Source organism: Ailuropoda melanoleuca, chromosome 9 (genome assembly GCF_002007445.2).
Source record: "Ailuropoda melanoleuca isolate Jingjing chromosome 9, ASM200744v2, whole genome shotgun sequence".
Taxonomy (NCBI): Eukaryota; Metazoa; Chordata; class Mammalia; order Carnivora; family Ursidae; genus Ailuropoda; species Ailuropoda melanoleuca.
This window is the reverse complement of record NC_048226.1, coordinates 80,664,910-80,685,145: the sequence shown is the minus strand read 5'-3', so window position 1 is coordinate 80,685,145 and position 20,236 is coordinate 80,664,910. Positions and strand designations below refer to the sequence as shown.

Here is a 20,236-nt window from a genome sequence, read left to right as displayed (position 1 = left end):
TGTAGCTGAAGGTGAAAATGGATTCATGGCGGCAGAAATAGAAGCAGTGAAAGACTTAAGTAGTTCTTTTGACAATAATGACTTTCAGGTGGAATGAAAAAAGACAGTGCAGACATAAATTTTCAACCATTGTTTTAGCTAAGTACATATTGCTATAAAGGCAGAACAGTATTACAGAAACAGTGTGGGTAGAACTCCAAAGATATGGGTTTTTCTAGTCCTGGTTCTTTATGTCATTTGGGCATAGCATTGGATATTTGGTTTGCTCATTTACCAAATATGGGGTAAGTCAAAGAATAGAGATGGAGTCCTTCAAATGTATATAATAGGGTTCTTATATGTGTGTGATAAATTTGTAAATTCTGCCAATTTGAAGAAACTATATGAATGATTTGAAGTGTGGGGGTATATGTTGCAAAATCTTGATTTGTCTGTTATCCCGCTTCAATAGTCACCAGTTGCATCTCAGAAGAAATGGAGCTAATGTGTTTGGCACACTAGCATTTCCTGATATGTGGGGCAACTCCCACATGGTGATGTGTCAGTGCAGTAAGTCTCAGGCACATTCATACCTGGGTACAGTGTATGATTACTAGAGTATGTGTTGCCTCATGTCCTGGAACAGAGGTTGTTCCATTGCTCCTAGCCAGGGATGTCAGCTTTGTTTACACTGGTCTCCATTATCATTGCTGATGTGTTGAGGAAGTGAATTTAATAAGCAGGGTAAACAGGTTTTGTTTCCAAATTCTGAGATAGGAGATCGTAAGATGGGTGCTTGGCTGAACCTTGTAGAGTCTCTTCAGTTTTCTGGCAAGAAATCTGAGGGCAGAGAGGGCTGTTTTGAATCAGGCAGAGACTTGCTGTGCAGCCCATTTCAACTGTGCTGTTCTTCACAATTCTATTTGGAACAAAAGTCAGCCAAGATATTGGTAACTGTTGCTTTGTGTTGGCAGCATTCTTTCCCTGCTCTTCTAAAATATCGGGTAGCCTGTGCTTTGGGTAAAATTCTGGCTATTAATTTAAAGATGTTCATTGCCAGCCACCGTCTATTTTTAAGTGGATTTAGGCGCTGCATTCTCTGCGTTCTGTAGGATCTACTGATGTGTAGTCAGTAGATGGTTAATCCTCACATGGGGGGAATTAGAAGGAAGAGATTGTCTTCTGTGTCCCTCGGTGGTAAATAACAGTGATAATGACTAAAATACTAATCATCATTTATTCGTAATTACCAAATGCCAATCCACTACATGATAGTAATAATAAATACAGTATTTAACATGATAGCAATAATAAATACATTAACTCATATCAACTTTTTTGGTAGTCAGTAGGGCAATGTTGTTGATCATTGTCCTGTTATTACAGGACGTTATTACTTACGGGATAATGAACAAGGATCAGCTTGTTTCTGAAATGACTAGACTGTTACTACCCACTTTGGTAAAGGAGCGCAGAGAGTAAGCTTTCTGATCATTAGATAACTTTCAGCCTTTAAATGAGCTTTCTTGGGGCATGTGGCTGGCTCATTTGGTGGAGCATCTGACTCTTGATCTTGGAGTGGTGAGTTTGAGCCCCACATTGGGTGTGGAGATTACTTAAAAATAAAATCTAAATAAATAAATAAATGAGATTTATTGATACAATATACTTTGGTTTCCTCAGAAGAGTTTCCATATAATTTACATAAATTAAACTCTCAATGTTCATGAACATCTCAATTTGTGTTGCATTAACTGCACGCTTAGTATGTTTTTAGCACATTCTTCTGGAAACCCAGAGAGATTATAGACCATGTTTGTCATATACGTCACTGTAACTCCATTTTGTAGCACAGTGCCAGGCACATGCTGGACATTCAGTAATTATTCCATTCCCAGAATAAAACTGAGTTAAATTTACCGATGAAATTTTATTACTGGAAAATTGTACCAGAAGTGTCTATCATAGGCATCTGTACATGTCCCTAAAATGAAATTTGTGGAAGATTCTTGATATAATCGAGTAAACACAGAAATTATTTGAAGTTAAAAAATATTTGAGGTATATCTGCCCTAACAGCATGTATATCAAATTTCAGATTGACTTGATTTAAAATGGCTAAGATACAAAACCATAAAAAAAATGAGTAAATCTGCCTATCGAAGCTTGTTATGTAATTACATGGTTTCAGTATAGTTCTTATACATAGAATACTAATATAAAGGATCGTTTCTGCAAAAACTCCCTTTCCAATGGAGACTTTAATCTCTTGGAGATAAATATCTGTGTCTCTAAATGTTAAGCCACTTGAATGAATAATTCAGTCAAATTTATTTCTTCTTAATCAAATGAAATCAGTTCTGTGTTAATGAAATTTGAAAATGTTCAAATGTTTGTTTTTGGCTGATTTTTAAATAATATAAGTAATAGAAACAGCTAAACTAATTTTAAAACTTTTTTTTTCATTTTTTTTCTTAAGACACATCTAGGTTCACCAATACATGTGCCAAGGCTCAACCCACTGATCTATAACTGACTAAAGAATTAAGCCCCCTAAAAGCATAATTTGAACCAGAAGCTTTCAGAAAAATTTGATGATAATGATACCTCACAGTGGTTAGCTGTGAACCTAAATTAATTTTTTTTTGTTTTAGTCATTATACTTCTTGCACTTCAAAGCAGGAAAAAAATTATGTTGGATTTAAAGTGCACTTATAGTAAAAGATGTGTGTGTCATTTTCTATTTCAAATCCTAACATGGATGATTGTCCAAATTCATCACCTAAATTGCTGTTGTGAAAATCAGTATTGTGGTCATAATACATTTGAAACATGGAAAGGAAACAAGTGATCCCGAGGAATTCTCAGTAATTATCACTGAAAACTACTTGCTAGCCTTTGGCTGCCCTAAAAAAATCCTTACAATTAACCGTTTCTATCATCATCCTTCCTTTTTCACACAGGAAATTATCAGCCAACAGAAATTATGTAGAGGCAACACAAATGTGACCTAAAAGTTACTAGGCAAGCTATAAAACTCAAAGTTAAAAAAAAAAAAATCAGTTCCTCGAATTGTTGCTTCTGGAATTTTCTCTTTAGAAATTTTCATTTGAGGTGATTTTCTTGTAGATTTGGGTTTGGAGCCCACCTTCCTGCACTCTTTCCTTCAGTGAAGCCCACAAAGTAGAAGGGGCACTTAGAGAAGGCCAAGGGCGGAGAATGTGGTGGTTCTGTGGCTTTAGACAGACGGGTGTGCAGCCTTCTTTCAGCCTGCTAACTATGCCCGGCAGGTATGCCAGTGGTGTCATCCCCTAGCTACGGAGTCCTCTCAGGTACTCTTCACAAGTGATCTTATCTGTGTGACTCGGTTCTCCTCTCTCTGCATTATGTCACGGAGGTATAAAATATGATGAACTCTTAAACAGCTTGGGGGCACCTGGGTGGCTCAGTTGGCTAAGCGTTGGACTCTTGGTTTCGGCTCAGGTCATGATCTCGGGGTGGTGCGATCCAGCCCCACCTGTCTGGCTCCACACTAGGCAGGGAGTCTGCTTCAGATTCTCTCTCTTCTCCCTCTGCCCTCCCCACTCTCTCTCACATAAATAAATAATACAATTTAAAAAAAAACAGCTTGTAGAAAAGGAGCAGTAATATTATTTAAACACACACGTTGGGACACCTGGGTGGCTCAGTCAGTCCCCAGGGTCCTGGGATCGAGTCTCACATTGGGCTCCATGCTCAGCGGGGAGCCTGCTTCTCTGTCTGCCTGCTGTTCCCCCTGCTCGTGCGCTCTCTCTCTCTCTCTCTGTCTTTCTCTCTGACAAATAAGTAAATAAAATCTTTAAAAAAATAATAAACACACGTACACATATAGAACCATCGACAACATATGACCTTAATGATGTCTGTGAAGGAGAATTGGAGCCTTGTTCTACCTGATTTTGTATCCTCAGGACCTAGCAAGTACCTAGCTTCAACTGTTCCTTAGAAATAAGTGTGACTTGTAGGATTGGAACATTAATTCTCTTGATTTTCTTTTCTACAGCATCATTAGTCATCTCTGCCCAACTGGAAGTAAATTTGTCAATCCAAATAGGTGACATTTAGGAGGAATATTTTTTTAAAACTTTTTTTTCAAAAATAGGAGTGACTGTTGATGATTAAAAAAAAAATAGCAGGTGAAAGTCTTTTCTTTTAATTCTACTAGAGTATTTTCGACTTTATTAATGTTTAGTCTCTCAAGACAGATCACTGTCCTGGGTGCTTGTTACTTAGAATATTTGATGACCGTTAGGAGTCATGATTTCTGTCATTAACACACACAGTGTAAAGGAGAATGACAAAATATTTTAAAACTCTGTCACGCATGATAAACTATGAATGAAATAAAGTCTGCGGCGCCTTTCTTTCTCTTTAACAAGGCCAAGCTTGTTTTTTAAAAAGTGGGGCAAGGGAGACTACTATTCTGCCTTCCTTTGGCAACAGACCTCCTTCTCTACACGTGATTGGGCTAAGGATGTTGATAACTTCAAGAAGATGCTTTCCTGTGTCCAGCATCACAGTACCTTACACACAGAGTGACCAGGTCAGGGCTCTCGTCTGTGTCGTAGCTGAGAGAGATGTGGCGTAGTTATGATTCTGTGGTCACACAGCTAAGGATACTATCCACGTAGGCCACCTCTCTGCTGCTTCCAGAAATTCCAAGTGCCCCAAAACTAAGGTGGTACAATGCTTACCAAAGCTATAAATGTGTTTAGATGGGAGTTAACTTAATACGTGAAATATTTCTCACCTCCCTCCTACTTTCCACCCCCACACAAGTACACTCCTATTGAATTCTAGGTGTGAACACCTAGATATTTCACTCTGACTCAACTTTCCATTCTCATATTTGATAAGATTGACACAAATGAAATACATTTGATAATATCCAACTGTATGTCTTAAGCATCTCTATAATGTTCAATAAGTAGATTGAGGAGATGAAAACAAAGCTAGCCAAGTATTTTTCTCTTACCAAAAAAAATAATTGAATCCCTTTGACAAATAGCTAACTTACTGAGTGTTTACTACATCCCTGGCACTGTTTTAATTGCATCCATTTGCCCACATACTGCAGCGGCTTACACTTTAAAGATGGGGAAATTGAAGCTTCGAGAGGTTAAGTAACTTGCCTAAAGTTGCACCTGGCAAAAGGCAGAGACATGTTTTGAATACAAGTAGTCTGACTCCTAAATCTGATTATTAGCCTCCATGCTGTACTGACTCTGGGTAAATGAATCCAGAGAACCCCTGATGTCTTTAAAATAAGATATAGTTTTCCCAAAATATACCTCTTTAGTGGAGCCTAAGTGCTGCTTAAATCAAGATATACCTGTGGAAACCAGTGCTATAATTTTAGGACTTTCCCTCTAACTAATGAAGGGCATTTTCTTTGCAAGAGAATTAAGCACAAAATTGTGCAAGGACTGAACCGCTCTCAGAAACCGAGATTACACCCACTTTGGCATGCTGTGTCAAGCACCCAGGGCATAAGGAAAGAAAAGCAGGCTGGAGTGAATGGTTACACATTCAAATTTGAGCCTCAGCCATATATGTGGGTTAGTTTCCAAATGGACATTTACATTGCCTTTATGTGGATCAAGTTGGTGTTTATTTGCCAACCATGTTATTTAGATCTAGGAAAAAGATGGTGTGGCCCCAGGGAAGTTTCACAATTATAACCTAACTAGGTTCCGCAGCTTACTTCAGATAAAGGGGGCCCCAGAATGTTTGATAAACATAGCATCTCATAGTTCATTGATTTTCAGTAGGGAGCAGTCTCTGCTTTTGCAGGCGGTCCCAACTGGGACTTGTGGACTGACACCCAGCATTTGCCGTTGCTCTAACTGTGATGCATTCCTGGTCCTGACTTGGGCGGAGAGGGAGAAAAAGGGGAGCCAGAGATTATCTTTGCGAAAAATCTAGCTTTTATTACATCACCTAAAGTAGCACGACCTGCTACACTAATGAAATCGTGTTCTTGGTTGAAAAGGGCAATTGTTAGCCTGACTTTGTGCACACTAAAAACATTCCCCCAATCTTGTTAAATTATTGCTCTCATTTCAGATTTTTATGGCTGTGCAGCTTACCAGCCCTCATTTCTTTACGTTTCATTCATTTTCCTTGTATTGATGATTAATGGAGGATGTCGAATGTTAGAGTGAGCAGGCATCAGCAATTGCAAGATCATAATTAGTTTAGCTGACGAGGGCCTCTGATAGCACTTGCATCTGGATGGAAAAATTACCCTATAGGGAACTGGCTGCTCACCAGGTCTTTTTAGTGATACATTGTGAAACACCCGATGAATCAAATGCCCTTTCAATGCCAAGAAAGTGTTCCAGTCTTGAAGCCAAAATTATGTCTGCAGAAAGCTTTCCATTTGAAATGTATCAGAGTACAATTATAACCATTGTATTTTCTTGGCAGGGAAACCACTGGTCTACAGTATGGACTCAAGTTAAATAAATTGCCTAAATTTTATGAATCCCTGAAATTTTGACTTACGGTATTTGTAATTTTAAATTTATAATAAAATTGGGTCCCAGCAACATTTTTTCCACTCCTTATCTAACGTGCATATTTTATCATTAAAGGCTTCGCTTCCTAGAGAAAGGAGAGCGAAGTTGCAATTCAGCCTGTCTTTTTTTTTTTTCTTGCAGCAAGAGCATTTCATTTCCTGCCTGTTAGTATTTGCGCCTACAAACACAGCCTGACTTTTGTTTCAATGAATTTAATGGAATCATTACTTGATAGCAAGAATGGAACAAGCAATACTAATTATCTACTTTTAAATATGCTTAGATTATTTTTGAATCTGGTGATTACAGAATTCAGCCCACTAAAATCAATTTGTATTCGGAAACGCTTGTGATTTCCAAGTCTGAGGCAAATAAAATAAATAGCCATTGATGGGACTAGCTCGTCTGGCTCCAGCAGGCACCTCATAAGCGTTCTCAGTAATACTGTACTTCGAGTTGGCAACAAGTTTCGACTGGTCGCCTAGCTTTGGGAAATAGACGGTGTTCTCTTTCAGAGTTTACAATTGCAACCCCCAAAATTAGAATCGAGTGTGTGATATTCTCTTAATACTTGTGTTACATGAATGACATCCAAAAAGACACAAATCACGTTTAATTTTAAATGGTTTCCATGCCACATTTATTCCACGCTTGACTCTATTTTTAAAGCCCAGGTAGCCTGTGCTCCCCCTTTGCTAAAGTATATTAAACATATTGCCACGTTCTGTCTTGTGACTTTTGTTTTGACACGTTTAAAAGGTATATTTTAGGGTTCAGCATTTAGGAGCCATCATTAAAGGCACAAAACCCAAAGTTCAAAAAGTTAAAGCTGTTTCTGTGAAAAGCCTTTGGTGTTGCACACACCTCATCCATCACTGTAGGGTTAATTATAATGAAAATCAGTGGTGCCTATTAAACACAATTGAACCTGACCTCATTATGGGCAGTGTGGTTTTATACTGTCATTGTTGCTAGTCTAAAGACAAAACTCCTGGGTTGATTTGGTCTAACTCCACTGATCATGTGACTCACCTCTGACCTTGTGTCTCCCCCCCCCCCCCGTTTCAGAGGCGTAGAGGCTCGGGTGTTTTTTGTGCCAATTGCTTGACCACAAAGACCTCTCTCTGGCGAAAGAATGCAAATGGCGGATATGTATGCAACGCGTGTGGCCTCTACCAGAAGCTTCACTCGGTAAGAGCTTGTTAGACTGTTGGAGGAAAAGCTTTATAAAGCAGCCTGTTCTGTGGTGTGATGTGTACCATTCCCTGGCTTGCAATGCCTGCTCCTGTAGAGCTTAATACAGTCACTTTGAGAGCACCTGTGATTTATGGTGAAGTGGCCTTAGATGTTATGGGGAGATATATTTGAGATCATTAGTAATACATTATGCTTCTTTTGATATAAACGAGGAAAATGATTGATTTCTGGGAACTTCCCATAACAGATAGTCGAACTAATGGTTTTCAGAATTTGGTGAAATTAATTTAGGCAGAAAGGAGAAACCTTAAAAGTTCAAAAATACATAAAAAATGTTTTAAAAAGAGGACTGTCCCTATTTCACGTAAAATACAGGGCAGGGAAAGAATGCTTATTTTCACTTTAACTTCAGAATTTGCAAGTGTCATCCTGGCTGCTTTGGGGGCTAGAAGTTGGGCACGGTCCGAAGAGTCGTTCTGAACTAGGGCCCGAGAATGCCAGGCGAATGTCTTCAGGTCTTCCGATGGATATATTCGAGTGAGGTATCTCAGGGCCCGAACGGCACACATCCCAGTAGAGGAAGGTGCAAAGGTGCTTTGTGTTTTAAACTCTCTGGCTGGCTTCTTTCTGTGGCTCACCGAGGTACCTCCAGAACTTTCTTCTCAGATTTTAGTTAGAATCCTCTGCTAAAGTTTCAGCTCACAAATTCCATTTATATATGCATTTGACTTCCTGAAGGATATTTTTTTTAGTTTAGGAAGTTTATCTGCTGACAAGAGCTGCCTTTAAAAATAGGAATACCCCACTTAGTAAACAGAAATCCATTTCCCTCTGCCTTTTTCATTTTGTTTGGCATTTTACCATAGCTCTTAGCACAGCCAATGAATAAATTACAGCTACAGGGAATACAGTTTTAGACAAAATGTCCTCATAAATGGACCACTGGAAGCACTCTTTAAAAAATGCATGCTGCCAACAATACTAATTGGTGGTAAACTGTAAAAGCTTAGTTATTACGTGTAGCTAACAGAAGGATTCTCCCCTCCGCCACCACATCACCTTCCTCTTGCTTCATCTTCACCATTTGAGCACAGCAATAAGCTTTCATTTAATGAGTACTGACATTAATGATTTTAATTGAACTCTGGCCAATCATAGGCCAAGAATTAATTAAACTACTGCTCTTCCAGGTTATGAGAATTTAACAACTATGATATAAAGTAAACTCTTTTTTTTTACAATTATTTTAATATTCATCTCTCCAGAGGCAAGATGTGTTCAGTTTTGAGTTTCTTTATATCGTAAATTTAAATACATAAAGGTTATGCTCACATCTCATGTCAAAGACTGTCACAAAAGTTATAAAAGTTTTGAAAGGGTATTGCAAATTTCTGGTTTCCTTATAGGTAGATATTAAATACCACATATTTTCATAATAAAACCTGAACGTTCTGAACAAAATAAATAAATATGGCATATCCATGGGATGTGGTATTTTCATTCTGAAACCAATAATTGAATTGTCAATGACAAGCGTGTTATCTTTCTTGCCTTTAAAATGCCTCTGTGACAATGGAAACATTCCAAAAAGGATTTATATTTATATTTCGTTTAAGTATAAAAGGTCTCCCTTGCATTAAAGCACATTCTTTCTAGGAATAATTTATAAATTACATTCACATTCTAGGTAGAACTTACTTGAACTTACTTGAATATGAACATGTACATAACTACCAATCATAGAGTGCTGAAGCCGAATGGAAAACAAGCTGGGGGAAAGTCAGCATTCCATCTAAGTATAGAGTAGAATGATGTATCAGGTAGTTGGACCAAAGCTACAAAAAAATTTAAATTTTCAACAGAAAACAAATGCTTTACCTGTTAACAAGTAAAATTTTCCATAGTGATTATATAAAATCCTATTAAACAAGGAGAAATAAAAGTGAGAGGTGAAAAAAAAAAAAAGTCTCCCGCTGATATGGCTTTGAATACCTGATATCTTTCCTCATGATTCTTCTCATTTGTCTTTGATTATGTATGCTCTGATATTTAATACTTTATATTCACATTTGCAGTTATTTGGAAGAATGCATGTATTCGTCAGCTCAGGCTTCCATAACCAGATACCATAGACTGGGGTGCTTAAACAGCAGAACATATTTTCACATGGTTCTCAAGGCTGGAGGTCTGAGGTCAGAGTACTAGTGTGGCTGGGTGCTGGTTGGAGAGCTCTCTTCCTGGCTTGGAGAAGGCTTCCTTCTCTCTATGTCCTCATCTAACCTAATTTGCCTCCTAAAGACCGGATCTCCAGATCCAGGCACATTGTGGGGACGAGCTCCCACCTGCAAAGGAGGGGACCCAATATGGTCTGTAGCAATGCAGAATTCTGCCACAGTTGTCATTAAAGCCCAGCTCCCATGTTCCTGTACTGACATCCTAATGCATGACTCAGAAGTTGAGAAATATTTCAGAAAAATCGTGTTCCTTCAAGTAACTTTCTACACAATTTTATCACTAAATGATGCAATTCCAAAATCCGTTGAGTTTGGAAAAGTCATTTTTAAGTAGATCAAAGTTTCCAGTCCTCCCTGCAAAGTTGGACACGATTTAATTACGCTAAAATAGTGTGCTCTGGTGAGTGCGTCTGCTCCCGCTTAGGGCGAGAGGAGGAGATTTAGTAATCTATAGCGCAGGGTCTACCCTTGCTTTGAACTTAAGTGTGGTTCATATTTGTGAGGAATCGTTAATGCATTTTAATGTATTTTCTCACATTTCCCTTTTATGTGTTGTGCGTGTGTGTTCTCTGCAGACTCCCAGGCCTTTAAACATCATTAAACAAAACAACGGTGAGCAGATTATTAGGAGAAGGACAAGAAAGCGCCTTAACCCAGAGGCACTTCAGGCTGAGCAGCTCAACAAACAGCAGAGGGGTGGCAGCGAGGAACAGGTCAACGGAAGCCCCTTAGAGAGGAGGTCAGAAGATCATTTAACTGAAGGTCACCAGAGAGAAATTCCGCTCCCTAGCCTGAGTAAATACGAAGCCCAGGGCTCATTGACTAAAAGCCATTCTGCTCAGCAGCCAGTCCTGGTCAGCCAAACTCTGGATATTCACAAAAGGATGCAACCTTTGCACATTCAGATAAAAAGTCCTCAGGAAAGTACTGGAGACCCAGGAAACAGTTCATCCGTGTCAGAAGGGAAAGGAAGTTCTGAGAGAGGCAGTCCCATAGAAAAGTACATGAGACCTGCAAAACACCCAAATTACTCACCACCAGGCAGCCCTATTGAAAAGTACCAGTACCCCCTTTTCGGACTTCCCTTTGTACATAATGACTTCCAGAGTGAAGCTGACTGGCTGCGATTCTGGAGTAAATATAAGCTCTCCGTTCCTGGGAACCCGCACTACTTGAGTCACGTGCCTGGCCTACCAAATCCTTGCCAAAACTATGTGCCTTATCCCACCTTCAATCTGCCTCCTCATTTTTCAGCTGTTGGATCAGACAATGACATTCCTCTAGATTTGGCGATTAAGCATTCCAGACCTGGGCCAACTGCAAACGGTGCCTCCAAGGAGAAAACGAAGGCACCATCAAATGTAAAAAGTGAAGGTCCCTTGAATGTAGTAAAAACAGAGAAAGTTGATAGAAGTACTCAAGATGAACTTTCAACAAAATGTGTGCACTGTGGCATTGTCTTTCTGGATGAAGTGATGTATGCTTTGCATATGAGTTGCCATGGTGACAGTGGACCTTTCCAGTGCAGCATATGCCAGCATCTTTGCACGGACAAATATGACTTCACAACTCATATCCAGAGGGGCCTGCATAGGAACAATGCACAAGCGGAAAAAAATGGAAAACCTAAAGAGTAAAACCTTAGCACTTAGCACAATTAAATAGAAATAGGTTTTCTTGATGGGAATTCAATAGCTTGTAATGTCTTATGAAGACCTATTAAAAAAATACTTCATAGAGCCTGCCTTATCCAACATGAAATTCCCTTCTTTTATTCTTTCTTTTGATGAGTAGGTTACCAAGATTAAAAAGTGAGACAAATGGTCAGTGAGAAGAAAAAAAAAAAAAAAAGGAAGATGGTAAATAGTCATGTTTTAGAACCTAGTTAAGTCAAAAAACCATCTTGGCGAATGTGTACTGTGGAAACGGTCCATAAGAAGTATCACCAGACTCTAATTATTATGTTTGTAAAGAAAGAGATCAAAGCTATCTAGAATTTGAAAGGGTTTACATATTATTGATACTAACGCAGTATTGGCCTGGCCATTGGTCCATTTGTTCATAAACCCAGAAGTTGTTGCCTAAGTTTAGAAATATCACGAAATCTTAGGCAGACGAGGAGAAATCTAATCTCCTGGGCAGCGAAAGGAAAATGGTGCCTCTTACAGCAGTCTCCTCTCATTGACCATGTTTCCGACTTAGACCTAGAAATGCGAGCTGTGGTTAGGCTTGGTGAGAGAGCAGCAAGGAAAGTGATAGCTGGTGGCACAGTGATTTTGGCCAGCCCTGCCTGTACATACACATGCACACCCTCTCTGATATTTTTGTCCTTTAGATGTTCAAATACTCCTTTCAAAAGTAGTCCTTTTGTTTGCAGTTTAGGTTCATTTTGTCCAAATATATATGCATTTTTAAAAAACAGTGTCCTCAGTGCTTACATAGTCTATTTTTTTTTTTCTCTTTAGCCAGATGTTTCTTTCTCTTATGTGATAAAGCAGTTTGGATTTGTTTTTTAAGCCTCCTCTTGGTCACCAATCTCACTTGGCACATTATGACTAAAGGGATCCCCCTCAGTTCAAAAAGATTAGATGGATACAAAAGTTCAGACCATGGGCTGAATTTGTTTAGAATACATGATATTTCTCCACAAGGTAACCTGCTGTATTATTTATTTTCTTTTGGTTAAATAGAAGTTCCAAACTTTGTGGCCAGGCAGCGTCTAAGGTTACGTTACCACAGACTGACAGTTGGTATATGTACCAGTCACTCCCTTCATTAGATTTATACAGGTTTAGTTAAGTAGCATTAACTAGGATTCTTAGAAGTATATCTTCATAGTACTTTTAATACTTAAGGCTTTGTAAAACTATCCATGAAGGGAAAGCTCCTCAGCATAACTGCTCAGGGAAATAGGGCTACATAACTGAACATTAAGTAATTGGTTAAAGGTGCTGTTAGTCGAGCCTCAATGCTTGCTACAAGGATGTATGTACAAGGACTGACTTAAATAATTTGCATTATATTGTCCCAACCAGTAGTTTATTTTTTGCCACGGAGGTGTAGAAGATATTACAAGCTACTGGATGCACTGTCAGATTAACTTATTTCATTAAAGAAGTTGGGAGAACAAATAGGAAAAAAAAAACTTATTTTTCTAGTAAATATTAATGTATTACATTTCAAATAATGGTGCCTGACATATTGAATAATTATTTTCTACAGTGTACGTATGCAACAAAGATATTCCATCATGCATTAGAGTCAGTTCTGGCTCTGCCTAGCTGTTTACATTTGCAAATGTAGCAAACAAGGTAATGAAGCAACTATTTCTATTGCGGTAGATACCTTTTTTGTGTGTGTGTGTGTGCATTAAAGTTGTAAACGGTAACATGAAACAAATGGAAGTTCTTGATATAATGATAAGGAAAACAAGAAGGAAATGAAAATATTTTTATGCCTACTTAGGAAAAAAAAGGGTAGCACTATTCATTCCAAGTACTTTTTTTTTTTTAATTTTTAAGCTCTTAACTCACATTGTTATGCTTAAAATGATAAACATATATCCTCTTTTTATTGCTTTGTCTATGTTTCGGATGAAACATTTCAGAAATTATTTTGATAAGCGCTGCTGGCCCCCGCAGCACTGGTGTTTTTATTGCGTTCTGTAGCCGTGTTTGCACTCAGTTTTACAGAATTCCCAGTTGCTTTGTATTGTTTTGTTGTGTTTGGGTTTTGTTTCTTTTTCCCAGTACCAGGTCTTTGTTCCTTAAAGTTGGATGGCAGGTAGAATTCAAGCAGTTTGTGACTGTTGTAGTGAATGAAGTTAAAATGTCTTTCTGATGTGTTGTCATTTCCATTCTTGCATTTTTGTTTTCATGTAAAAAGCAAAAACAAAAAAAAACAAAAACAAAAAACAAAAAAAAAAAAAGGGGAGAGAAAGAGAAAAAAGAAATCAGGACTAAGCCTTCAGCTTCAGTTTCATTTTGAAAGGGCCCTATTCTGATCTCACCTGTCTAGCTCTAATATTCACATAAACTGAAATAAAGAGGTGGAGTGAGGAGCTCTGACATGCAAATTATGTGATGCTGATTTACCTTTCTTAGGAATTTCAATGAATGCATCTCAGAATGTACAGGCAGACTTGAGAGGTGGCCATTAAAGATCTCAGAAAGCGAGGAGATGTCCCAAACAACAAAACAATATTTCATTTTCTTAGTAAATAGACTAGTAATAAAGTGCACTGTGGCAATCCTTAAGCAACATTATATATGAACTGCTCAAATCAGCAGAATGTCTAAAGTTTGGTTAACTTGGGCAATATTACAGGTATGACTTTTTGGGCAAAACTACTCCATAAACAATTTCTCCAGTGTCAGACACAAATAGGTTGTTCATTTTTGGCATGTATTCCTTTCTCTTTTTTTTTAATCTGATTTTTGTTTTCTCAGACAGATGTAGTAGTAATGATTAGCATTGGAAAATACATATCACTATTCTTGGAATATTTATGGTCAGTCTACTTTCAGTAGAATATTCTTGGATAGCATTGACACGATAGATCTTATTCCATATTCCTTTATTATTGATTATTTTATCTTCACTTTTGTTTTCATTGTTATACATATTTTGATGGAGAAGAGGTTGGGCTTTTTTAAAAAGATGAAAATTTATTGTAACACTAAAATACCCCTTATTTTTTTGACCTATGAAAGCCTTTGTTCCATCTCTCAAAATATATTATAAAAATAATTTGTTGTTATTTTTATTTGGTTTTAAGGTTTCCGAATGATTTTGCCTTAAATTGTGATTTTAAATGACCTACTTAGGTACTTATCCTTTTTTTAAGGACTTTCAAGATGATTTAGGAATTTCCCCTCTTCGAAAAGGCTTCCCCTATGATGAAAACTATATGCCAGCTAAAATTGTATACCATTGAAAAACTGTAAGTCTTTGGAAATTACTTGTCTCTATTCTGAATCAAGCTTTGAGTCAAACTTTAGGTCAGGACCAGCTCATACATTCGTTCTGCCTTTCCTTACTCTTTCTTTCTCCCTCTCTCACCTATATATTCATACTGTTGTTTGGGATAGAAAAATCATAATGAGCCAGCCCACCTTGGAAGGATGTGGATTGAGAGACACTACAGGACTCTAAGTGAATGAGAAAAGGATGGAGCTCTAAACCTTAACACGTTAACTCCGTAGTTCAAAAGGAAAAGAGTGTGCCCATTCTTTCTACATGACATATTGAGATGTTCTTTTAAAAAATCAACTTTTAAGATAGTGATGTTTTGTTCTAAACTGTTCTCTTTTAGTAAAGGTAGATTTTAGAAAACAAGCATGGGGATTCTTTTCTAAGGTAATATTAATGAGAAGAAGAAAAAAAAAGTGATTATCTTTAACAGCTCTTTGTCGAAGCCTGTGGTAGCACATTATGTTTATGATTGCACATGTGCACATGATCTATTATGATCCAATGCAAATACAGCTCCAAAAATAGTAAATGTATAGATATTTTAAAATGCCTGAGGATATACATTTTTCTTAATAAATCGAAGAGTACCAATACTGCTATTAAAATAATTATTAGCCTTCTGCTGTGTGGCTGCAAAACGTCACAAGGTGACCCGTCTTGAGACCTCTGAACTGCCTGCCTGTCTAGTTAGTGAACATTAACACAATTCCAGAGTGGGGATATCTGTCGTCCAGTTGTAGGAGCATGGAGTAAAGAAGCTGGTGGTCAGCTCCTGTGCTGTATGCCAACCTTTTGCCTAAAGTTTACATGAGCTCACAGTCTTTGGGTTGAGGGTCATGGCAAAAAAAAAAAAAAAAAAAAGAGAAAGAAAAGAAAAATGCAAGGCATCTTTGGTAAACAATTAGGTAAGGGCTTGCTGGCCATCCCTAGATCACAGGAGAAAATGATGGATTTGAAATTCAACCAGAATATGGAACTAAATATGCTAACCAAAGGTAGGTACTACTAGATGGAATTCTATCAGTAGGCAGCTGTAAATGAGAAGAGGATAGAAAGACATGCTTTGGGACTTCGAAGGACTGTGTTATTTTCCCAAAGACTTGGCCGAGGGCAGAGGGATGGCTTCTTTAGAGAACACTTCCTTTTGGTTTTCCATTACTGTTTCATAGACTGCTGAGTCTCACGTTCATGATAGCAGTGCAGTTGTTTAGAAATTGTCCACAATTATTTGCAGTAATTAGGACCTCTGGAAGATGCGAGGGCAGAAGTGTGTGAAGTCAGGGATGAAGAAAATGTGAAATTCAACATTGATCCACACATGGAAACTGGATAATGTATGCTCATGTGTTGTTCTCTTGAAAGGAAAGGTAAAGCTGTAAGCCTCACCCCATCCTACACCAGAGAAAAGCAAGAGTAACTTTACATGGAAGTAACGTTTAGCCTTCATCAGAGAAGATGGTCCTTCAAGACCCATAAGTCCCAAAACTGGATCCTGAGTCTACCCCTGGTTGTTTTTCATTTTATGACCTGCAGTAAATCACTTTTTCTTTTCGTTCCTCAGGTTCCTCACCTGTAAAATGGAAAAAATATATTAATAATAATAATATTAATAATAATAATAATAATAATGGTAATGTAGTACTTGTTTTGTAAAGCACTTTGAGATCCTTGGTTGAAAGGCACCATGGGAATGCCAAGTATTATTACATGGCCAAGGGGCTTATTTAAACTCTCAGTTCCCAAGGGCCAGAAAAGGTTGGGGTCATTTTTGTTAAAGATGAGCTGTAAATATCATACTAGACAGCCTATAGTGTTGACTATGAAGAGGCAAAACTATTACAAGGCTGATAAAACAATAGTTTCTTAATGGCTACCAACAAGGCAAATATCACAATAAGAAATGCCAAATTCCTTAGGGCGGACTATTTGACAACGTGGATAATTGGGGGGTGGGATGGGGTTGGGAAACATCTCAAAATGCCAATGTAAAATTAACTTACAGCAATATTCACCAGCAGAAAATGTCTTTCATATGGAATGATTTCATGTTGCTAAGAAAAAATTCAATTTGTAGTCCTGATTTGAATATTAGAATGTTGGCTATAATAGTTCTGTTCTTACAACACATGGAATTTTTTTTGTTTTATTTAATTTTGTTTTCATAGTGCATGTTCATTTCTACTCACAAACATGTTCTTGGTGTATTTCTTATGCAAACAATCTTCAGGCAGCAAAGATGTCTGTTACATCTAAACTTGAATAATAAAGTTTTACCACCAGTTATACATGATGGCGTTGGTATGGTTTATACGGATTCATTTTCATCCACGTAGCTATAGGAAATACATACTGTTGTAACATACAGACAGGCTCTAATGAATTGAGATGGTGAAATCAGATCACCATTTTCAAAAATATGATGAAGATTGAAAAGGCCTGAATTCTCTCAACTTGTTTTGCTTTGCTTTTTTTTTTCTTTAACAGATCTCTTATTGATAGATCTTGTGTAAAAGAAAAAAACTCATACTAGTTTCTTGAGGAGAGTAACAATAAAAAATGTGTTTATTTCAAAAAACATTTATTGAGTGTTGAGTATTGGGTAGTGCTTATGTTACAAAATGTAAAAAGTCCTGCTTTTGAAGCTTAGCTTTGATTCAATTCAATGTACCCACATAGGATGTGAAGATCCTGGTAATAATCACAAGAAGTTTATATTAATATATTATGTGCCTTGTTTGTTTGCTTAAAATGAAATTAATCAGAGGAGGTTTCCCAGAGGATGATTTTGAAAGAGGGAAGAGGCAGAAGAAATCCAGGTAGGAGAAGGACATGGGGAAATTCACCCAAGTGTTTGTATCCAGAAAGAAAAACACAAAAAGGACAGGACTGCTTAAAGTATTTAAATAACTAATTTCTTCAGAAGATTTGTTTTGAAAATTTCAAATTAATTAGTATCTACCCTCCTTACACAATCTTCACTTCTGATTTTCGTGAGCCTAAATTAACTAATCCCTTCATTTACTTATTTATTTTTTCTAGCTCTCTCTCTTCTCCCTTGTTTTGAAAACAGCAGAGACTTTGAGGGGCTTTCATAGTGGTGACAAGCCTGTTTCACCACTGGGGCAACATTCTCTAGATAAGAGTGCAGTAGTTAACACTTAATGTGATTTCTCTATGTGGAACTTTATTCTCCTGTCAGGACCACTCTTCAGACGAAGTTGAATACGCTTTGTTCTCACCCCAAACTGTCAGAATCCCATGCAGAAAGAACTCTCTAACCATCAGCTACTTCGCATTGTCAGAGGGGAAAGAAGAGCAAGTCAGCACTATGAGCCCTCCCTCACCTTTGGTCCCCCATCTCTGTGGGGGTAGAGCCGGGGTCAGAAACTCAGTGGCACAGAGGATGCAGGCAAGTAGCCCTTGTGGGGGAGCCAGCTGGGTGGAGACCTTGGGACCCGGAGGGCTGTATGAAGGTAGCCTTTCCTCGCTCTAAGAACGGTGCCAAGCTGACTTGGGTTGCAGATTTTCAGTTTTCAAGAAAAACTGGACAAAGGGAATTTGATGTGAAATCTCCTAATTTTTAATGTCAGTGACTGACTTTTTTTTTTTTTTTTAAATATTGCAAGCCAAGCAAAACACTTGTTCAGAATAGATTCCACCCCGAGACAGGCAATGTGTGACCCCTGGAGCTTGAACAATAGTGAACTCTGGTAACTGGCAGGGAGGAAATTGGGCAAAGCGCTGAGGTTAGCTGTGGTTCCTCTGGGTTTTGTCTCAGGTCCCAGTGCACCTCCAGCTCTGCCAGGAAACCCGAAAGCACCGCGGCAGCAGCACCTGCCTGATTCTTTCAGAGCCAAATTTGCTTAAGACGAAAAACATTTGCACAGAAGACAAACAAGCCTTCGTTTTCGAGCATACTGCTAATTAGTTTGTACTTTTGTTCTCCGTCTTTGTAACCCCAAGTACCATTTTTTCTGTTTTTAACACGCTGGGATGAACAAATTTCAAAAACGATTAAAAGTTGCTAAAGTTAATGGTCAGCAATGTCCAAGATGTCCTTGTATCCCTCTCCATGTCACATTTTTTTTTTTTGAGTGAAAATAACAGCAGTAGAAAGTAGAGCATAACAGTTGATGAGAAAGAAGGGGCCTTTTCATGTTGATCGTTCTAATGAATAATTTCAGGAATTTCTTTAAATAAAAATAAGCAATATTTATAATGAAATCTTATTGCTACTTTTACAGCGTCGTTCTCCAATATGTTTAGGATGTCAGTAATCCGAAAGTCACCTTCCCCGAATGTTAAAGTATTGATACAGGATATATTACACGAGATAATAACCAGTTCTCCCAACCTTTGTGCAATAGCAACAACAGAACATGTAACAAATATTAACCTTTTCCTTCAGGTAAGCAGTAGAAACTGGGATCTAGGAAAATATAGAAGTTCTTTAAATTATTTCCATAAATAGGTGAATTTCCAAATTAAGATTGCAGAAGCACTCAACTACAAGCAATTTCCCAGGAACATTTATGAACTCCAACCCCACAGATATTTCACAGACTTCTTGGAACCTGCACCACCTCTCACATGAAAGCATCTGCCTTCCTCATGTTTACACATTAGTCAGTTTTTAGAATTAGTGTATTCTACAACCAATGGTATTTTCTTCAGACCTTAAATCTCCTTAGGTATTTTCTTTCTACATAGCACATATTACCCAATGAATTAATGTGTCTGAAAAAGCATAAATGCACCAGTTAGTTTACAAAGATCAATTTTATATCATCATGATGGCTTATTTTCTATGATTTTATTTTTTACAGTTGTCTTGACGATTTTTTTTTCTACAGCAAAATTATCATTGCTGTTATTTTTTGGTGGTGGTGGTGGTGATGGTGACCATATGGTACAAACCCAGGCTTCATGCATTCATTCAACAAATATCAATTGAGTATTTATTATGTACCAGCCACTATTCCAAGCATTTGGACTGCATCAGTGAAGAAAAGGAGACCAAAACTCCTGTTTGGAAGGGAGACAGACAATAAACATACACACACAATAAACAAATATATAAATAGCATTTCGTGTTGGAAGGTGATGCATGCACTGGAGAAGGAAAGCAGAGTTCAAGGCAGTAGAGTGGATGGATGCATATTCATTACGCTAACCAACAGTACAGCCCTCATCTGAGCCAAGACTTAAAGGAGGAGCTGACAGAGTGAACAGCTCATGCAAAGACCCCAAGGTGAGAGAGTGTATCCGGTAAGTTTGAGAAAGAGCAAGACA

At 37.9% G+C, this 20,236-nt stretch overlaps 1 protein-coding gene across 9 annotated transcripts in view; it reads left to right on the top strand.

The window, feature by feature from the left end:
- Nucleotides 1–17,229, top strand: part of TRPS1 (transcriptional repressor GATA binding 1) — a 253,709-nt gene extending 236,480 nt beyond the window's left edge. For 6 of the 9 annotated variants that reach the window (XM_034668548.1, XM_034668550.1, XM_034668547.1 and 3 more), the window contains 2 exons: nt 7,608–7,730; nt 10,546–17,229. In XM_034668548.1, coding sequence (XP_034524439.1) covers nt 7,608–7,730; nt 10,546–11,607 — 1,185 coding nt within the window. In that variant the 3' untranslated portion in view covers nt 11,608–17,229. The remainder of the gene's footprint in view (nt 1–7,607; nt 7,731–10,545) is intronic. The other 3 variants (XR_004627886.1, XR_004627884.1, XR_004627885.1) reach the window with 3 other exon arrangements.
- The last annotated feature ends 3,007 nt before the right edge of the window (nt 17,230–20,236 follow it).